The sequence below is a fragment of the Temnothorax curvispinosus genome, unplaced genomic scaffold (assembly GCF_003070985.1).
Source record: "Temnothorax curvispinosus isolate PA1 unplaced genomic scaffold, ASM307098v1 QBEX01017700.1, whole genome shotgun sequence".
Lineage (NCBI taxonomy): Eukaryota > Metazoa > Arthropoda > Insecta > Hymenoptera > Formicidae > Temnothorax > Temnothorax curvispinosus.
The window spans coordinates 695-20,946 of record NW_020227480.1 but is presented as its reverse complement, the minus strand read 5'-3'; the positions used below and the strand labels follow the sequence as shown (position 1 = coordinate 20,946).

At 37.2% G+C, this 20,252-nt stretch overlaps 1 protein-coding gene across 1 annotated transcript; it reads right to left on the bottom strand.

Moving 5' to 3' along the window:
- Positions 1 to 5,601: 5,601 nt before the first annotated feature.
- Positions 5,602 to 19,244, bottom strand: LOC112467633. Its single transcript, XM_025036316.1, has 4 exons — positions 19,034 to 19,244; positions 17,425 to 17,675; positions 10,019 to 10,187; positions 5,602 to 9,187 (listed from the first exon to the last, which is right to left on the bottom strand). The coding sequence occupies exons 3-4, from the start codon at positions 10,159 to 10,161 to the stop codon at positions 6,670 to 6,672; spliced, it is 2,661 nt and encodes an 886-aa protein (XP_024892084.1). The 5' UTR covers positions 10,162 to 10,187; positions 17,425 to 17,675; positions 19,034 to 19,244; the 3' UTR covers positions 5,602 to 6,669.
- Positions 19,245 to 20,252: the final 1,008 nt, after the last annotated feature.

Below are 20,252 nucleotides of genomic sequence, written 5' to 3'. Positions count from 1 at the left end.
CGCTACGCGACCTAAACGCGACTCGTACTCGCGTCTTGCGTCTTGCGTCTCGCGTCGGGAGTTGGGACGGGTTGGGAGTCGGGAGTCGAGAGTCGGGACCTCCTCTCGTTGGGTCCGCTCGTCCCTCGTCCAGAGAGAGGATTCATCGCGTCGCGCGGGAGTACAAAAGACTTCCCCGAGCACGAGACTCGTGACTCGCGACTCCGCGACTCGCTCCTCTCCGCTCCGTTTCTCATACTCGTGTCAGTGTCTCCGCACGTCGACGGTCGCCCGTCGCCGCGTCGGCGTCGCGTCGAGGCACGTTGAACGAGCTCGTAGCTCGTAGCTCGTAACGCTACGACTGCTACGAGTCCAAGAATATGAAAATAATACGCAAATTAGGGAAGAAGAGGTTTTCCATACTAATGATGGTGACAATGGTCGCGGTGTCAATCTGCCAATCTGCCAACGCGACTTGCTTTGCGAGACACGATATTATATTTCACCGGCGCGCGTCGTGAGAGAAGTACAGTGCCAATAAGAGCTTAAATTCATTTAATTGTTTATTCATTCAAAAATAAAAAATAAAAACTTTTAACGTTTTGATTCGCTTCAGACTTCAGACAATGACTATACAAACCAATGCAATGGCTCAGAAATGATTCAAAAAAGAAAAGATTAAAACTCGTCATCTTCTCTCGCTCTTGCGATTTTAGATGTACCTAGAACATCCTCGTGTCATTCAATATATCGTATCGTTTTAGATTCAATATCAATATTTTGCTTTCAATAATGACGAGATATTAATTTTGTTATATATTTTGCTTCAAATAGCTTCTTGGCAATAATCGTGGTATCGATACTTTCCCCTTCCTTTTTGACCGTTTCACTCGTATATCTCTCATTTGCTGATATTTATTACATAGATTCTAGTTTTGATAAAGTTATATAAATACATATCTCGGATTTTGCTTTCGCTTGCCATATACCGTGTATCCAGATAATCTTAAGATGACTATTATTTCATACTCGCTTATGCATGCTCTTATTCGCGTTGCGAGTAGGCGAGTAGGCAGAACAAGTGGACCACGAGTAGACGTGTGCACGTTTCCAGGTGCGCACTTTCCACCAGTGCACACACCTGGAACCTGGACCCTGGAACATGGCATAGAGCTATAATATGGAGCAGCGTAGATTGGATTTGCGTAGACGTAATACTCGTGGGCGTGAACGTTTTGTTTATACGTTTATACCGAGCGCCACGTTGCTCACAGACTCACAGCAGGTACGTACGATGAAACGAGTCAAACGAGAGAAGGGTGGGAAGTAGCATTAGTCGAATCGATCCATTAGTGGCTTAAGCTATTGCTGTTTATATTTAGCTTACCTACGGTAAGAACGGTAGTGCTTAAGCTTACGCATTTACGCGTGTGCAGTTGTCCAAGCAAACCCGCGATCCGCGACCCGTGATATTGCGACAACCTGTAGCCTGTAACGAGATCTGCAGACTAGCAGAATGCAGATCTGAAATGCTTATAATTGTGGCGATCGAGCCAAATAAACGTTCGCGCTATATGTATATTAAATTGAAAATATACAAAGATCAATCAATTTAACGCGTCTTGCAATATCCATCCTTCTTTTTTATTTCTAGGATGCTCTTTCCTAGGATTAGCAAATAAGAGAAACGAGTTAAGACTTTTGCACGAGCTTTATAGTTAAAAATAAATATCTATCTACGAATATTATTCGCCTTGTTATTCGCGCAGCGAATTTATTTACCTATTTACCTCGGAATTTACGCGTGCGTAATTCCAATGTACATATACGCGTAAGAGTATTGCACCAGAAGCGCATATAATCAACCATCGGCAGCACTCAGCAGGCATAACCGTTGTGTAAAGATAACGGTACTTAATTGAACCGATGGTTTGACGAGTGCCGTGAGGAAGTGATCTAGTTTATAAATAACACCGCGAGATTGATGCTTGTATCGTTATTAATACATTTCTCTTTATTATATAGACATTATATATTGATCTTTTATTGAAATGAATTAGTCTCATTATCAATCTTGTATCTCGTACCTTTTGTTCTGATTTTTGGCTTGCCTTCAAATTAGATAATGTAATTATAGTGCAGCATTTGAACACTCCGTTTTACCCGTTTGTAAGTTTCAGACTTGCATTGCGCAGAACAGAAACGTTATAATCATAATGAAATAATCGTATAAAATGGATACTAACGATAAGTAAGGAACAACAATATATGTATATAGTTTTTCGTCAAGAGCAGTTTGTCGTACGTTTTAAATATATAAAATAAGGAAAACACTGTTGAAAATCGGTAAATATATCTGAAGCCGAAGTTGCTTTCAACCAATCAATGTTTTCTGTGGCGGCGGCGTCTTTGCCTTTCAGCCTTTGACTTGTACGCTTCGTAAACTCAATTTATAGAAGTATAATATTTTTATTGATTAGAATACTACAAACTACAATATTTATTTTATGATAATTTTACGTTTTTTTTATACTTACTTTATTGAAAAAAAAAATGTATCCTTATTCATCGACATCGAGGTGATCGACGTGAGATTTTAGTCGGCATCGCGACAGCGCGGCGGGACATGCACCGAGACACGCGCTTTAAATTACAGACTTTATGCACCAGACGTCCCGCATACATTACATATCGGGAGTTATGCGGAGGAAAATTCGTTGACCTTATTTCTTAACGAAGACTGTATACGTATTCTCTGCCTGTATTCTATACCGTACGTGTTTACGTGTATCGCGGATCGCGGTAAAGGTACCTAAAGGATCTGAGAATCGCATATCGTTTGATGTCTAATTTGTCATCCCGAAATGAGAGGAATACCGTGTCGTGTACGTTTGTTAAATTAATTCCTGCTGCTCTTTGGCTTTTCTAATTAAAATCCATACAAATTATGGCTAAATAATTTTCCAACAATATTACATAAAGATTAAATTACACTACTATTAGAATATCCTCTCTGTAAATTGTATTCTTTGAATACACGCTTTATGGCTAAGCTTGTTCATTCTTTTGCCAGATAACTGACAATGAAACTTGTTGGAATGCTTGTCACTTATATGTACTATAGTGGCGTGTTCGTGACGATGATACCGCATACCGCGTTACTTAAAACGGTAGATGCGTAATCCTGGAGATTCTCGAGTAGGCGCTGCTGACACGAAATACGGATATAGCAAAATGAAATTTCCCGAGCGAGTCACAAGTCATGAAGTCACAATTCACAACCGTAGTCGTCGAAGGGGGTACATCATTTTATGACGCGATTATGACTGCCGAAGGATATGGTATATGACTCTTCTTGTATATCGAAATAATTAAAACGTAATCGAGGAGATGCAATGTTATCCCTACAAGAAAATACGGCGAGAGAAGAGTGACGAAAAGGATAGAGGATAAAGGAGACGATAGATGTGGTTGCATTTAAAACTAAATCAGCGAGTTTACACGCAATTCGCAGCGCGCAAATTTTTGCTATTTTCGAAGATTCTTTGCGATCTGTTTTTAGGTTGGTGCAGAAAGCATCCATTTGTCACAGATTCACCGAGAGATTTCCGCTCTTCATATGAGTCTTCATTAGTTCATTCTTGCCTTCTCTATTTCAGTTCGTCCTTGCATCGTGTTGGTTGTCAGTTGCAGATGTGCGTGAGATCAGTGAGATGTACGAAGGACTGCGAACTGCGAAGGGGCGTACGTAGATATCGTCAGCGTCGTAATTTGCATCGCGATACCGATGAATATCGGTTGCGTAATTCATCACAATGTAACGCGATGTCGTCGGTGCGATTGCAGAATCGATCTCGCGTGGTTACCTCTCAACCATGTAGGAAGCAATTATTGTTATATAACTGTAATATATGTGCATCATTTGGAGAGCGCAAATGAGCTTTTAACTTAGCTATTATAGGTTTACTATACCATCTATTATAGTCTGTAGTCTACAATCTCTATTCTTTATATCTATAGAATAGAAACTTTGAATAGAAACTTTCCGAGTTTGATTATATAAAAATTCTCCTTTGTTTTAAGTCTTTACAACTTGTTTCCTCTATATTTGGTTCCAAAATAAAATTATGTAATTTTGCTTAAACAGGCTTTGACGTTCCGATAAAAAAAGGATTAAAAAAGAAAAGTATTAAGTATTTGCCTAATAATGAGTTATAAGCAGATAACGATGCTCTCAGACCTGTGGTAGTAATAACGATGTAGATAAAAATTAAGAGTAGTAATAACCTAGAGTTAAGCAATGCACTGGATATTATATTTAATTATACCAATATTTTAATTCTTTAAGAATTATGAACGTAAAAGAAGACATCAAGTGTTGTCTCGACTGTTTAATTGGAAAATCTAAGACAAAGAATGTTGAATGCTATATAAATACCGTTCCGAAACGTTTGGTATGCCAAATGTGTTTCGGATATAGGTAAAGTCGAGTTTCCTGTATCTAAATAGACCAAGGTTAATCGCAATCTTCCTGTATGTATAATGTAACGCGTACTTTATGATAAAAATCGCTGAATAGAATCGACTGAATGCACATCACCTTGCATTAGGGATAGACGCACCTACAGTTTTTCGAAGGTCGATAATATTTCTTTGCGTCAATTAAAATGTGATGAATATTGAAACGAGAGCTTATAGAATCTCTCATGTTATACGAGGGACTTTGTCCAACCCTGAATAAGATATAAGATACGAATAATTTGCTCTCAATTTAAATATTTTATGCGCTTATTATTCTATATACATGCGGAGAAGAATCTCATCCGAGTAAGGCCACAATAATTTGAAATGCGCCATTGCCGCTGGACATGTCACGGGCTCACGGGCTTATATAGCCGAGGCGCGGCTACAGAAATAGCCCGTGACTCAATATTTAGGCAGCGTCGATTTGTTGCAGCACGCTTTCATCACGGAGCTGTCCTTTAGGACGGTAGACGGTAGACGGTCAGTATGGTGGTACTGGCAAAAAATTTGCCATCGACACAGCAGGGTGCAGCTAGGCCGCGTGTCGCGTCCGATTGAAACTGACAAGAAAAACTCACTCAAGAAATTGGCGACACAATTTTTTACGCGAATGTGGACTAAAGAAAATGGGAAAATAAAAGATATATTTATATCTATTTAAATATTTAGCGAATAATTAAATAACAATTATCGTGTTGTTTTTGTAATCAACGAAATAGTTGTATAATAATCACTCATAATCAGATCATTTTCAAAGTATAAAAATTTTTTTTGATAAATTCTAAAAAAATTTTTTTTTTGAAACAGCTTTTATAGATCGCGAAAAGTAAATATAAATGTAAATAAATGAAATAATAAAAAATATAATAGACAGGGGAAACCGAATTTTCATTTGTATCTCCTTCAAAAATTCCTGTGAATATTATTGAAATTAAATAGGATTCGCACCACTCGTACTCTCTTTATAAAAGAGAGGCGACACAAGACACAAGTAAAATATTATTTGAGAATTGAGTATATTTAATCAATTAAAATCAATCTATGCATCAATAATGCGATGTCATTAATGCTAACATTAAATTCAGATAAAGGCGTGGCCAGATTTGAATAAAAATTTATTGAAGTCTTCAAGTGTTCGTTATCATCGTAACACAAGTTTATGACAATGTGTAATCGTGCGCATCTATAAACTTATTGGTATTGTTCGTTATTTTACACAAGTTTAGTCGCGATAGATGTACATGTACGATTGCGCATAAGATTATAGTGCGTGATCTCTACATTTATATACATGTAATCATGTAATGTATTACTTATCATGAATATATGTACACAGACATTATGTAAGATATGTAACAATATACCTTACATATATATATATACAACACATGTACTCGTTTTTCATAAAGATAGCCTCCTTCATCGTCACCGAACTGCAGGTTCTTCGAGTTTTATAATATTAGTCCATGTCAGCAAACGTAAAGCAAACGCAATCATTTAAATCTCTAACTTTGTACTCTGCTTCCAGCTTCTTTCGTTCTTATAACTTAACATTATTTGGTATTGCAGTGATATTAAAAATAAGATAATGAAATTCTTTACATTTATATAATGTACATTCGTCCATACTCCCTGGTAATCGTATGATCAATTTATATTTCCAATGTCAGCGGTGAATACATTTTCATCCAAGACACGTGTATGCGATCGTGTTTTAAACGTACGTAAGTCCTTAATACACAATAGTGAGTAATGGGTTAAATGCCTCTAATTACGATAGGCAGAAACAATTCGGGCGGTATGGCATATCGCGATATGAATGGATGAATAAAGAAAATTGTCCTTAAGTTTATGCATTCTATGTACACGTAGATCGGCGCAAATTTAACAAGGAAGTACAGTCTTTTGCACAAAGAAGACATTCCATTGTACATCTCCCGAAGTACCTTTATCCTTATTGAGCACTTATTGGCAAGGATTCTCTCGTATAAAACCGACTCTTATGTTAATTCTCAGAAGACGTTCTATTGGATATTGCGTTCGTTCGTCCGCGCACAAAGGGCTTCGTATGAATATATTCAATTCGGCCGCAACGGATATAGTCGCAACGGTGACGGTGTCCTTTCACGTGCTGTCATCAGCCACTCCATGGCGGAATGATAGATCTCACGCCACTTTCATGTATATGGTACGCTCCCGCATCTTGCAATGCTTAAGTTCCTTGAGCGCTCGCTGTGCCTCACTGGGCGACGAGAAGGCCACGCGCGCATCCCCCGTCGGCATGCCCCTCTCGTTGTAGCGACGAATCACGTTTTCTCGTTTCACATCAAAATCACCGAAGAACTCGATAATCTCGTTGATGTCCGCCTTGAACGGCACGTTCTCGAGTGATAACACGCAGCCAGGTTTACCGAAACCCTCGACGTAGTCCATGGACGGTGGATGACGGCCCATACCCATGTGACGCGGCATACCCATTAGGCCGCCGGGCGGACAACGGGGCCCAAATCCGGTGCTGCCGAAACGTAACATATGACCTATCGGGCCGGAGAAGCGCGGCGGCCTCTGACCGTGTTGTTCCTGCATCGGGAAATGCTGCTGCTGCGTTTGCTGTTGCGCTTCCATCATACCGAGGGTTTCGAGCATCTTGACGCGTGGTACCAGCTCGATAGTGGGGATGTTTTTGCCAAGCGGCAGGCCATTCTTGGCGATCGCGCGTTCCGCCTTCTCAGGTGAGTCAAACTCGCAGAAACATTCGCCGGCCGGTTTGCCCTGCTGATTGAGCATCATGTGAATGCAGAGCGGGACAATGCCGATGTCCGAGAAGAAGTCGAAGATGTCGCGGTCGATTGTCTGGAATGGCAAGCCGCGCATAAGAATACAATCCGTTTGGTGCATGCTCACTTGCTCGTGCTCGCGCTTCGCCTGCGCGAACTTGTCCTCGCTGATCGCGGTCGCGGTCACTTGCTTGCTACCGATCTTGAGCGGCGTACTCAGCGACGACTTGGCGTCCTCGAGTCGCGCGAATTGTACGTAAGCCATATACTGAGTGGTGCCGGTTTCCTTGCTATTGGTGATGAAGAGATCGTTGATTTTCCAGTCGTGGAACAGCTTGGCTATGTCCATCTCCTTGGTGAAGGACGGCAGATCGGTCAGCAGGATGCACATAGAGTTTCTAACGTCGCCGTCGGTGCCGTCCTCCCTACTTTCGGGCGAGTAAGAATTCACCGCTTTATCGAAGATACTCTCGTCCAAATCGAGTACCTCTACCTCGGAACCTCGCACGTATCTCGTCGTGCTCAGCGCGAGTTCTTTACCTTCAGCCTTGCCAAACTTGATATACGCGATGCCCACGCGGTTACCGTGGTTATCGTTGATTATCTTCATGCCGTCCTTCCTGATGTAGATACCGTGGAACGCGTGGCGTAGATCCGCATACGTCGCGCTCAACGGCATGTTGCGCACTTCCACGCAATGACCTCCACCACTGCCGTTCTTATTCTCGTTGGAGAATCTCGAGTTGCCGGACTTTCTGCCGGACGTCGGCCGATCGTTGTCGTAGCTGCCAAAGTTGGAGGCGCCAGCCTGAAACGCGTGTGGATTGCGACGGCCCTCGAGCTCTTGCACCTTGTTCAGGAAGGGATTGCTTGGCCTGGTACCGCGGTAATTGCCGGTAGATCCGTATTCCTGACTACCGAATTGATTCGACCGGCCGGAGAATCGCCCAGTCTGATCCATTCTGCCCTGGTCGTTCTGACCCCAGGGTTCCTTAGGACGAGTTCCGAGACCGCCCAAACTGGGTAGACTAGTGGCGGTGTTCAGATTCTGCGATAACGACGTCATGCCTACTGTATGTCCGAGCGTCTGTATATGCGGCTGCATGAGATTGCCAACGCCGTTAAGGCCGTTTATAGAGAACTGTCCAGATTGCAACATCGGCTGCTGGCTCATCACCGGGGTGCCGAAGCTGGCGGCCATGGCCGAACGCTGAGTCTCTGAGTCCTGAGACAGAGCGGCAACGCCTGCGCCCAAAATGCTCGGCGCCAACAGAGCGGCCTGCATCTGCGTCTGTGGCGGAACCTCCCAAATGCCATTTTCGAGCGGTTTCTTCGATGTAGCCGTCGATGCCTTGTCCTTGTGAAACTGACCGACGCACACGACTTCGCTGTTATCATCCTCGTTAGTATCCTTGCGCCTGTCGTTCGTCGAGTTCCTCTTCGAGTCGCGATCACGCGACCTCGTGCGGTCGCGCGACCTGGATCGGTCCCGGCGACGACGCCGGTCTCGTCTGTCGCGTTCCCGGTCTCGCGACCTACTACGATCCCGTCGTCGTCGATCTCTCCCGCGGTCCCGATCGCGCCGATCGCGATCACGGTCGCGGTCGCGCGACCGCGAGCGGTCCCGCGATCTCGATCGGTCGCGTCTATCCTTTCGGTCCTTGCTGGACTCGCTGTCGTTATCCTTGTCCCTTTTATCCGTCGGCGAGCCGGGCTGCTTGGTAGAAACCACAGGCGGTACCACTACCGGCGCGGTTTGCATGATGCATTGCAAACTCAAAGTCTGCTGCCGAGCGGCCTCGATTACCTTTTGCATTTCGGTGCGCGAGCTCAATAGCAGCTTGATCTTCATCTCCTTGATCTTGCCGCCATCGTGCATCATTGCCTGGCGGGCATCTTCGTCGGTGCTGCAATAGCGAAATGATAGTCTGTGAAATCTGCCTGACGTCGCGATTCGTTTTTTATCGATATTCCCACAAATTCGGTAGAAATTTAAAAGCTGTTTAATGCCCATTATTTTATTTTTAAAAAACTGCATCCCTTTATTTCCTGCTACTATTCAAAGTTGTACACAAAAAGAAATAATCACTCTATCTCATTTTGCGGATATTACGTGGATATATTTAATTTTGACTTTACGCTTGATTATTTTAAATCCTTTTAGCACGCGACAAGAGCGTGAAAATAAAAAGGCTAATCATATTATACTATTATATAATACTGTGACTAATAACGAGATCTGATAAAAACCGGAAATTAATTTTCTACCTTATATATTTATATCGACAGCTTGTTTTACAAGTTTTCGTAATAATATAACTCACGTTCGTAATAATAATCTACCGAGACTCTAAGTTTCCGCTACAATAAAACTAATTACAAATTAGGTAAAAAAACTTACTATCTTTTATTAGAAATCATTGATAAATTGTTAACATGAATAACATAAACATGAAAAACATAAACGAATCAAGTTAGCTGTGTGTAAATGATATAAGATAATTTAATGCATATATATAATTCCATTCGAGGAATTTATGACTGTAGATTTATGATTTTACGTGTAGGTCATAAAAAGTATAATGTAATAATCACATAAAGTGTTCAAGGTATTACGTATTTGTATACCTACATATGTTAAGCGAACAATGCAGGAAATAAGATGCAAAATCATTATGCTCTCTGACACATTCCTTTTTTTAGAGCACACAAACAGGAATTCATGTAGCAGTAGTTACCTGAATGCGATAAACGCATCTCCCAATTCACCGCCGACAATATGAACTCCTCCCTCCGGGATACTCAGGCCTCTGAAAAATTGGCGTATGTCCAATGCATTGGCGGACCACGCCAGATTTTGCAGTCTGATTATGACACTCATTTTCAAAGGTCGTACGACGCTTGTATCTGCAACCGAACCGAGAGGCAACGAAATTAAGCGGCGGAAAGAAGAGACATCTTTGGTGGATCTATGTCGTGATCGCCAAATCGTTCAATTAATTGAGAACACATTTGGCAATATGTTCGGTATACGCACGCTTATACAAAAAAAAAATAAAATGTATTCTTTTCAGAAATATGTCTTTATTTATTTTCACATCACGTTCTTTGCATAGAATTTAATAGAGTTAACATATTATATACATTAATAGAGTTAAGACATTTATTACATCTACATGAGATTGTTATTTATTATACATACTTTTTACATATTATGATACCGTTTATTTTCTTGATTTTTTTTTATTATTATACACGCAAACTATTTGTTAATCAATTTACTCTCACGTGATATATTATACTCATCACGTTAGAATAACTGTTTTTTTTTTCCATAACATCTTTGTATCACTGGATCTTTCGTTTCTACTTCTTTCACAACCGAGATTGACTTTTTTGAACTTTCTTTTCTTATTTTGACTGTATTTTTACTTCCATAAGATATTTCGGATCAAGACGGTAAAAACTTTTTACTTCTCGTTTCTCCTTTTCTATCTTGGATAAAACGTAATGGATTTAAATAAATTCACGAACAATGAACATAAGCCATTCTAGTTTAATTGTTGTTGTCTGACACGCTTGTTTACGTATATATCCTAGGACATTATTCTTTTTATTAATTTCAATCATTTCGATAAATTAAGCTAAGAATAATCGAGAGAATAAACGATTAAGAAATTCCAATATTTAGTTGATATATGTTTAGGTCTGATCCAGATACTCATTTAGATAGTGTACGGCTATGCATATTTGCCTTTTATTTCAACTAATTTATGACTCATTATACGAGACTATATAATTCGTATATATATATATTTTACATTAAAGGAACTGAAGTGCATAAAATATATTTATCTTTTCTCTCGCATTATTTTTATCTAGAATGGATACTTCAATTCTCGTCATATTTCCGACAGCTTTCTAATATCTAAATATAAAATCAAGTAAAAAATAATCTCTATAATTTTCGGCCAAGATTATAGGGTGCGATCCTATAGCATTAGACGCTTCAGAGCATCATCTTGTCCTTGTTTAACATTATAAACAACAAGAATGAAATGTTTCCAAGAGCGTTTGGAGTGCCAAAAATGGATCGCACCCATAGATGTACATTTCTCGTGTTCACGCGCAACCGTATTGTTGTTGTTGGTTTCCGCAGTATTTCGAGGTGACACCTAAAACTTTCTCTCTACGTTGAAGCAATTAAAGCGAATGTGATTGTACGAACGAGATAGCGTATGACGAAGCGCCTTCTTAATCAAGTAACGCACATATCGATAATTTCTGGTACTCAAAATAATTATAGCTTTACTTATTTCCTTCGTACAGACATAAAGATAAGCGATGGGATATTATTGTAAATATTTTTATCACAATCTTTTTATTTGTTATTTGCATTTAACGGTGCGCGCTGAATCGTAAAAGGTCACGCAAGAATAGGTATGCGATCAAATCGGGCAATTGGATTTATTACGCAAGAGGTGTTATTTCGGTTGTTATTTCCACGAACAATATGCATTTTAAACATTATCATTTGTGAAATATATGTTTAAATTACTTATTACAGTTATTACGAGTTATATCGATTTTAGAATCTCAATGAAAAATCGTTTAAACATTTACATTTATTTCGAAAAAGAAAATCTCTCAAAAAAAGTTGATTATCAAAAAAATTTTATTTTAAATATAATGAAAATTAACAGGCAATAATTAACAATTTATTATATAAGCAAAAAGACAAATTAATTTCAGTCTCACCATCAAAAAATAAGATAAATTAGCATGACAAAGCTAGAGTTCAGTACAAAAAGTATTATTTTATGTCGAGTTTCACTTCAGCATATCTAAAAAAGAAACTTACAGCAACACATGTGCGCTCGATGGCTTTATTGTTACAGCGAATTCCAATGGCATCAAAGTTTTGGCAGAGGAACGTTCCAAGACACACAAACCACCCACACATGTTATGGCCGTACATCAACAATCGAGTCATTGAGTTTAGTTTATATTCTTTTTTTTTTTTTTTACTAATCGTACATTCTTTAGACACCCTCGAAAAAAAGCTTCAAACATGTCTCGGGTAAAATAGACTGCAAACTTGAGGTATAAAAAGTTTCATATCCAGTAAATATAAATAAATGTCAGTCGTCGAGAAAATCGTGAGAAAAATTGCTTTACAAGTACCTCATGTAATTATGTATTAATTTTTATTTATGATCTTTCGATCTTTTTAAGCAGAAAATTATTTGGATAGATTAAAAAAAGAAAGTAATTATATTTATACCTAAATAAACGTAGGTACCAGTTTCGGAGTGAGAATTTGAATTCAAATGTTTTAAATGATGGATTGGGGGAGTAGGAAAGTAAACGATAAAATATATAGATTGTTTTGCGGAGTCGGTGTGTTGTAAATATTCTTTATTTTATAGTTTTGAATTAAATACGGAGAAATAATTTGCGTTTATTTTAAGTATATCAATTAGTCATTTGTTTATGGATTAAGTGCGGAGAAAATGATGCGTATTTATGAATAAACGTAGATATCAATTATTCGGCAAATCGCAGTTTGATCTTTAAATGCTTTAAATTAAAGATTGAACGAAAAGAAAGTCATTTTTATTCATAAAGATAAATATTATTTATCTGCCACAAGATAATATTTATCTATTATCATCTTAACAATTCAATCTTTAAATATTCGAACTGATGGATTAAACGGGAAAGAATTAAATTTGTCATTTACGTAGACAGCAATTGGGAATGGGGGAGAGTAACTTTCCACTGAGCGTTCTCCTGCAGTTTTACTCTGTGCATTATTTGGAAGTCGTCGCATCTCAGGCAACTATAATGGTAGACGCCGTAACCGGTAATTTTCACGCCAGGGAGGTAGCGATCGGCCGATTCTTGACTCCCTGATGATCATATTTGCAATCGACATATTACTCGTTCCACCGTTGCGAGGCTGTGGTTACTATAGCCACGACTCGATCATTAAAGAACAATGTTCTAAGATGAACGGATTCAATACGAAGTGACTGGAACTCCGACAAAATGACAAATACATTTTCACACTAGAATAAATTAAAAATGAACAACCAAAATCGTCATACTACAAAATTCGGAACACCATATGTAATTCATCCAAGAGCTTTTACGGCTGGTATCTATGCACGCATACATAGAATTTTTTTTTTAATAAATTCGGAATCGCAGAGAAAGAAATTGTCGATAATTTTTTTGGATTAAATAATCGCTGCGGCAAATCACTTTCCGTTGCTTTAAGTTTTTGGCACACAAAGTGCCAAACACATGTGTTTCTTCGAAGAGCATGACGACGCCGCGCCGCTCGTTCCATCTCTTCGGCTTCCATCTGCCATGAACTGCTGAATCCTTTCGTCGAGGTCGAGAAAAAAAAAAGAGATCAACGATTGTGTTGTGCTTGATCGAAGCGCTTTCGTAAATCCCTCACGGATTAAACAAATCGATTACATCGAATGCATACGTAACGCTTCTTCCGCTTCATATCCCATTAACGCTTATCTCCTTATTGATAGCGGCATCTTCTTCAGGACGAAGAGAAAAATTAATAGCACACTTCGCATAGTATACTCCAAAAATCATTCGATTTCAAGCAGAGTATTCTCTTAGGAGTATTTCGAAGTAATTAGAAGTGCTCATGACGAAAATGAAAAACCAACGTAGCGTCTCATCGAGTGTTTTAATAAGATTATATGGAATAGGTCAACATATATGGAAGACGAATGTGTCATACGATCTGATCGCAATATCTCGCTTACAAAACAACATCTCACTTAACATGTTCTTTAGGCACGTTTTAATTAAACAATGTAGCAAGAAGACAGCAAAGAGCAAGGCTGTTGCAAGGATAAAATGCGAATACATGTATTCGAAATTACAATAATATTGGTGCAATATGTAGGTAAATAGTCGATTCATATTAAGGTTGTATTAAAATTTCTATCTATATGCTAAAAACCATATCTATCTAATTATTTATGTCTTGTCATAACATATTTTAGGCAAATATTAGTGAAGCGCGTTTTACGCAGAATTCGAATATCGTTTATTCGAAATTCACGCAACATCGATAAAAGTGATACGTGTTGATACGATGAATGATTGCTCACCTTAGCATCGTATTTCTTTTTCCACTTAATGTTGAAAAGTATTTAATTACGATGTCTAATAATATAATGTAGAAAGATAGTATTTAGTAATATACCACGATAAATAAATGAGTTTTGTATCAATAACACAGAATCGCACAAAATTTGTTTCTTATTTCGTTAAACTTGTTAGCATTTAAATATTGTTACTACAATTGCTGCTACAAGTGAAGTAGCTTAATTGTGTAAAATAACTTTAGAGATTTATATATTTTTTAAATTTTGCGTTTGGCATATGTCAAGTATAAAAAAAAAAACGTATTTGCAATATCTCGTATATTTAGAATTGTACTGAGGAATATTGCTAAATATAACTAAATTTTCTGCTTTTATATAAGATCAGTAAACATTTCGCGATGTGTTAGATTTAACGTAAAATTGAGAAATTTCACGAAATTTAGAACAGTTTGGAGATGCAAGAATGTAAAGGAAATTCGAGGGTGGAAGGTTGTGTGTGGAAAAATGCGAGTTGTCTCGTGACTCCTCGTCGTCTCAGCTCGACCACCATGAAAACTTACACAAACGTAAGTATAACTTGGAAATATACAATATATCGGCCAGCTAGGTGTAACAGTGAGAACTGCAGTCGCCAGCTTTTTGTTCAAATAATCCGAATATGCAGTTGCATCGATTTATAATTGGTTTGGAACGACCATGACATAGTATACTCGTATCTCTGTCTCTCTCTCTTTCACCAGCGATCACTCCAGGTCAATATAGAGGTGCTTTTAGATTTCCTTTCGTTGAACACACCAGACCATAGCTATATTGTTTTTCACTTATGTAGTTAGATTCCGTTTATTATATTATATAACAAAGGAGAAATATTGAAAGACTCCATCGGCACTAGTCGCAAACGGCAAAATAAAAAAGAAAAGGTAAAGGGAACAAGTCTCAGTTTGACGATATATTTGACGATATATGTGCGTGCATATGGCGTATGTATGAAACAAGTAGCGAGAAAATCGGTCTACGTCGTATACATCTGAAAATGCATCATGCGCAATTCGATTCCAAAGTGTTCGCAACGATGGAAGCAAGTCGATAAATCACGGCTGCACCAACGTACTTCAGTCATCCGTTGCTGCTTTCTTCCTGCGTTATATATATATATGTCGCAATCGATCTATACATTAAGATCACATAAAAACAAAAGCGTACCGTTATTTACGATAATTGTTAGACATCAAGTGTTGTCGAAGTCGAAGATCTCGGTTCAATGGAATAGAGAGAAAAATGTTGTATTTCAAGTCGACTTTTTATTTCTCCGTATATGATATATTGGAGATAACAATGATGATAACAGTAATTATCCAGATAATTGGTAATTTTACCAGGTAAATTTTCAGATCACTACTTGTCATGATAATTCCACTTGGTAAATGTATATTAACGTGAAATATCATAGAGGTAAGCGTGTATGTAGAACGAAAACTGTAGAAAAGCTGTAGAGGTTTTATCGCATATCTTCATATATGCGCGTCTGCAAGATACTAATACGGTTTGTTATGGAATTGTAACATAATTTCTTCGCCATTTCATTAAATTACGAATAGATATTAATTAATCTTTTTATTCTTCGGAATTTTGCATGTTTATAGTATTTTTTACGCTTAATTTTTAATTTCGCATTGGTTAGATAAGTTTTAACATTTTTATATCTCAATGTGATGAGTAACGAAGCGCATAGAAAATGATTCAATGGTCATCGTAACACATTCTAGTGCATCAAATGTAAACAAGAACCAATGATCCTCAGCTCTTACAGACCATGTAATAAAACTGCATTTCGCGTGAGGGAGACTAGGGGAAGAATTAAGCGCCGTGAATATTTCCGTCCAACAGTAGTAGTTTTAACATTTACAGTTTTAACATTTAGTTTTTGCTCTTGACTTGAATATCAAGATTTTTATATTAAAAAATATAACATAATAATAGACCTTTAATAAAAGCATAATCAATTCTTTCTTACTGAAAAGTTGATAGAAAAATATTAATTTTTATCATACTAACTTAATATTAATTTAAAATTCTGTCGAATTCACCTTGAGTATCTTATAATTTGAAAATATCATCAAAATCCTTGACATCTTTGATGTTACGATAAAACATTTTTCTTTTTTTATTTATCTTAAAAAGCAAATAGATAATAACATTACTGCAATCAAATCAAATCAAAACTTACCTTTTTTTCATTAATTAAAATAAAAAAAAATAAAAACGTAATAATTTTCCTAAAATTATATATATACAAAACTGTTGTACATTTCGCGAGATATAATAAAGACCTGAGTAAAAAATGGCTGTAGTCTTTAAATATTCGTTAATTTTAACAAAGATGAAAAGAATGTTGAATTAATAATAAGATATTGCAAAAAATATTAATTTATTCTTTTAAGACTAATCTCAATCTGAAATAAAAGAAGTTTTGAAAATTTTCCTGATTTTTTTCCTGAAGGAATAAAATTACATAATTTAATCGATATTTTTTATAAGACATTAAATGATTATGATTTTATTTCCAGTGCAAAAAATTATATTGTCCTGCGTGACTTTTATTCAGTTTATATTTAATAATACGTCGGAGTGTCGGAGATTATATTTTACGGCAGACATATAAAAACAAATTGTATAAATGTAAACATAGATCATGTCATCCATTTTGTTTATATGTTAATATGTTTTAAAAAATCTCTTTATTTTTTTTGTAAATTTGTGATTATAAATTACTTACCCTCGTATGTAAGATTCAGAGTATATAATCAAAGTAAAATCATAATTTATATATATATAAATATATTTATATATATATAAATGTAGAGAAAGAGATACATATATATAAATAGACGTTCACAGAGCTCTTTGAAATATAATAGACAATTAAATCTGCCTGTGTAGTAAAATCACAACACTTTCCAAAAATTATGAACTAAATTTATTATGTAATTTAGCATTACCTTTTAGACTTTAGACACTTCTTTCTTCTTTACTCTGTCTTTTCCTCTCTCTTTCTCTCTCTTTCTCAGCTAAAACGACGAAAGATAAGAGTTGATTGAGAACAAAGATGACCAAGCAGCAAACCACTCATCAGCGAAGAACAATGAAATGCAGAAGCAGAAAAGTTAACTGCACCATATCATTGTGCAAAATCCATCGAGGAGGCCAAATCTGTCCTTGACACCTAACACACACCGAGTCGTCTAAAGCCCTGCAACATACATCAAGGTCCCCCTCACTGTACCTAAACAATTTTACAATAATTTATAAATTGCGTCTGCATTCACCTTCTTATTCTTGGCAGTTATTATCTATCAAATTACAAGCTTGAATTTATTCCCTTCAAACATAATTTGTCAAAATGTTTTTATTTTCAACACTACTAGATATTATAATCGTTACATATATTTAATGATAGTGTTCGAGGGAAAATGTAATGATTGGAAAACTATGACAATTATATATTGTACTTCTTTCAACAAATTCTTGTACTACATTAAACGTTGTCTTTTAAGTATACGTTGTAATAAGTTTATATATTTGAAAAAGAGAAACAGAAAATTAAACAAAATATTAAATCAGAAACAGTAACAGAATGTTACAGCTAGATGAGCGACACGAATATTTGAACAAAAAATATAAATGACTTCTTCCACTAGTATGGATGTATCTGTTTCGCCTTGAAATAGCACCATATTTTCTTTATTTCCATCTTTCTATTTTCCTAATTAAAAATCCAAGTATTTTTAGTTGGATTCACTGGTGCATTGTAGCACTCTAGTGATGTACTGATATCAGGAATTAATAAAAATTAAAAATTATCACAATTAAATTCTTATATTTTCTTAATTTGTTTTCGTAAATTTTCAGATTTATCTTTCAACAATGTTTATGGAATCTTTTTTCAAAATCTTCTTTTCTTTCTTTGTTAGAAATCGATCAAAGTTTTTTGAGTTTTCACGTGGCTTCTAAACATACACTCCATTTTTTCTTTTCATCCACTTCATAATGACGCGGAGTAGCAACAAAGTAGTAACTATTAAAATATTTAAATGTTAATATACGATTGGTTCTGTATCACTACGCTCACGCGTACTTGGCCCTCAAGGGCCTCAAGTAACAAAGAAATATGTATATTATCAATATTAACAATAAATAAATAAAACTCCGGCTTCAAGTATCTCGCGTTAGTTCCGTTTTACGGTTTACGGGTTTATGCACGATTTATGCATCCTGTTAACACATGCTCTAGCGTCATGTAAGCGTCTTTTTCGACAAAAGAACAAACTGTTGGTAAATAGACGAGAATGATCCGTTGAAGGATTGTTGATTGTCGAGCATGTGGGTGCGGCAAAAAAAGAAAAAAATCTTACGATGCAGAAAAGGAGTTTCGAGAAATATGTATGATAAATGGATAATAAATAGGAATGATACGCGTGTGTTCTCGACTGCGGACAGTGCGGGCTGCGATATATCCAATTTATTGGCGTTGGGAAATGGAAGGAGGAGACGAGATATATCGTAAAATGAGAGATATCGGCATGTGACACGCCAGAATGTTCGACTCACCGAATCGCTATAGAGAAGTGGGGTGTTTCATGAAGAAGAACGTTGATTATAAACGACGATAACAATAACAATTTGTGAACGCGACGAACGCAATAGAGCCTCGTGCCTCGTGTCTCGTGTCCCGGTGAATTCGTGAGCGTGAAAGAGCGTCGAGAAGCGTCGAAATGGCTGCCGTTGCCGTTGCCGTGTAGTCAGTCGAGTGAACCCCGTAGACGCGTAGACCGTCGACTGTGAAATCACTAGATGCGTCGTGGACTTTTAGGGTGCCGTCACATGCGGCGTAACTTGCGTAAGCGTAAAGGTACGGTCACATGGACTAATATTTTCCGCGTAACGCGTATCGCGTAACCAATCAGAAGCGCGAATATGCGTAACCGAAAATGCGAAACGCTCTTCTAATTGGTTACGCGTTACGCGGAAAATACATGCCATGTGATTTCAGCCTAAGAAATCAACGGTATGGATTCGCTACCGCTTAGGGCCGTGCCTTAAGTTCTTGACTCTGATTGGCTGATTTGCTTACTGCTCAAGTTTTTCTATGTGCCAAGGCCCTTAAGGCTGAGTTTCCACTGAGCGCGTCACGCGTCGCGTCATCACAAGTTAACCAATCAGGGGTACGTTCCAAAACTCTACTCCGTCAACTCTAAAGAACCCAAGGTAGTGGGGAGAGAGTAAGCCCAGAGTAAGTTACTCTGGTTGAACGATTTGGAACGTTGAAAAAGTAGTATTAGCAACGAATAAAATGGAAGCTCAACGAGCTCAACGAGCTGTTTAATGAAATTAGTTTAATGAAATACTCTACTACTTAACTTACCATTTCGTATTCTTTTATGCATCTCGGGTGTTGTCGTAATGTTGTATATTACACCTTCGATTATTATGCCCTTATAGAAATTTAATACTGTAAGTGATTTTTTGGCTAGTGATTAATCATTTTTTTGATTAAGCACTATTAACAGTGCTTTTAATAGTGTTTTTAAGTGATTAATTACTAGTCAAAAAATCACTTACAGTATTAAATTTTTATAAGGGTGTACTGCTGTTCTGTGAGATCCATTTTGTCTATTTTATACTTTGTAAACAATAATATAAATTTATAATATTATTTGTATATATGTATGATACTGATACTTCAACAATGTTTTAGGATTGAAAGTTAACCTTAACCTAACCTAATAAATTTTACTTTTTTTTAAAGTAACTCTCAATTCTAAAACAG

Bases quoted from the DNA above. Each gene is read 5' to 3' on its own strand.
- LOC112467633 (XM_025036316.1), bottom strand. From the start codon at position 10,161: ATGAGTGTCATAATCAGACTGCAAAATCTGGCGTGGTCCGCCAATGCA. The intron at 9,188-10,018 runs GTAACTACTGCT...TCGCTATTGCAG, and splicing joins GATGCGTTTATCGCATTCAG to CACCGACGAAGATGCCCGCC.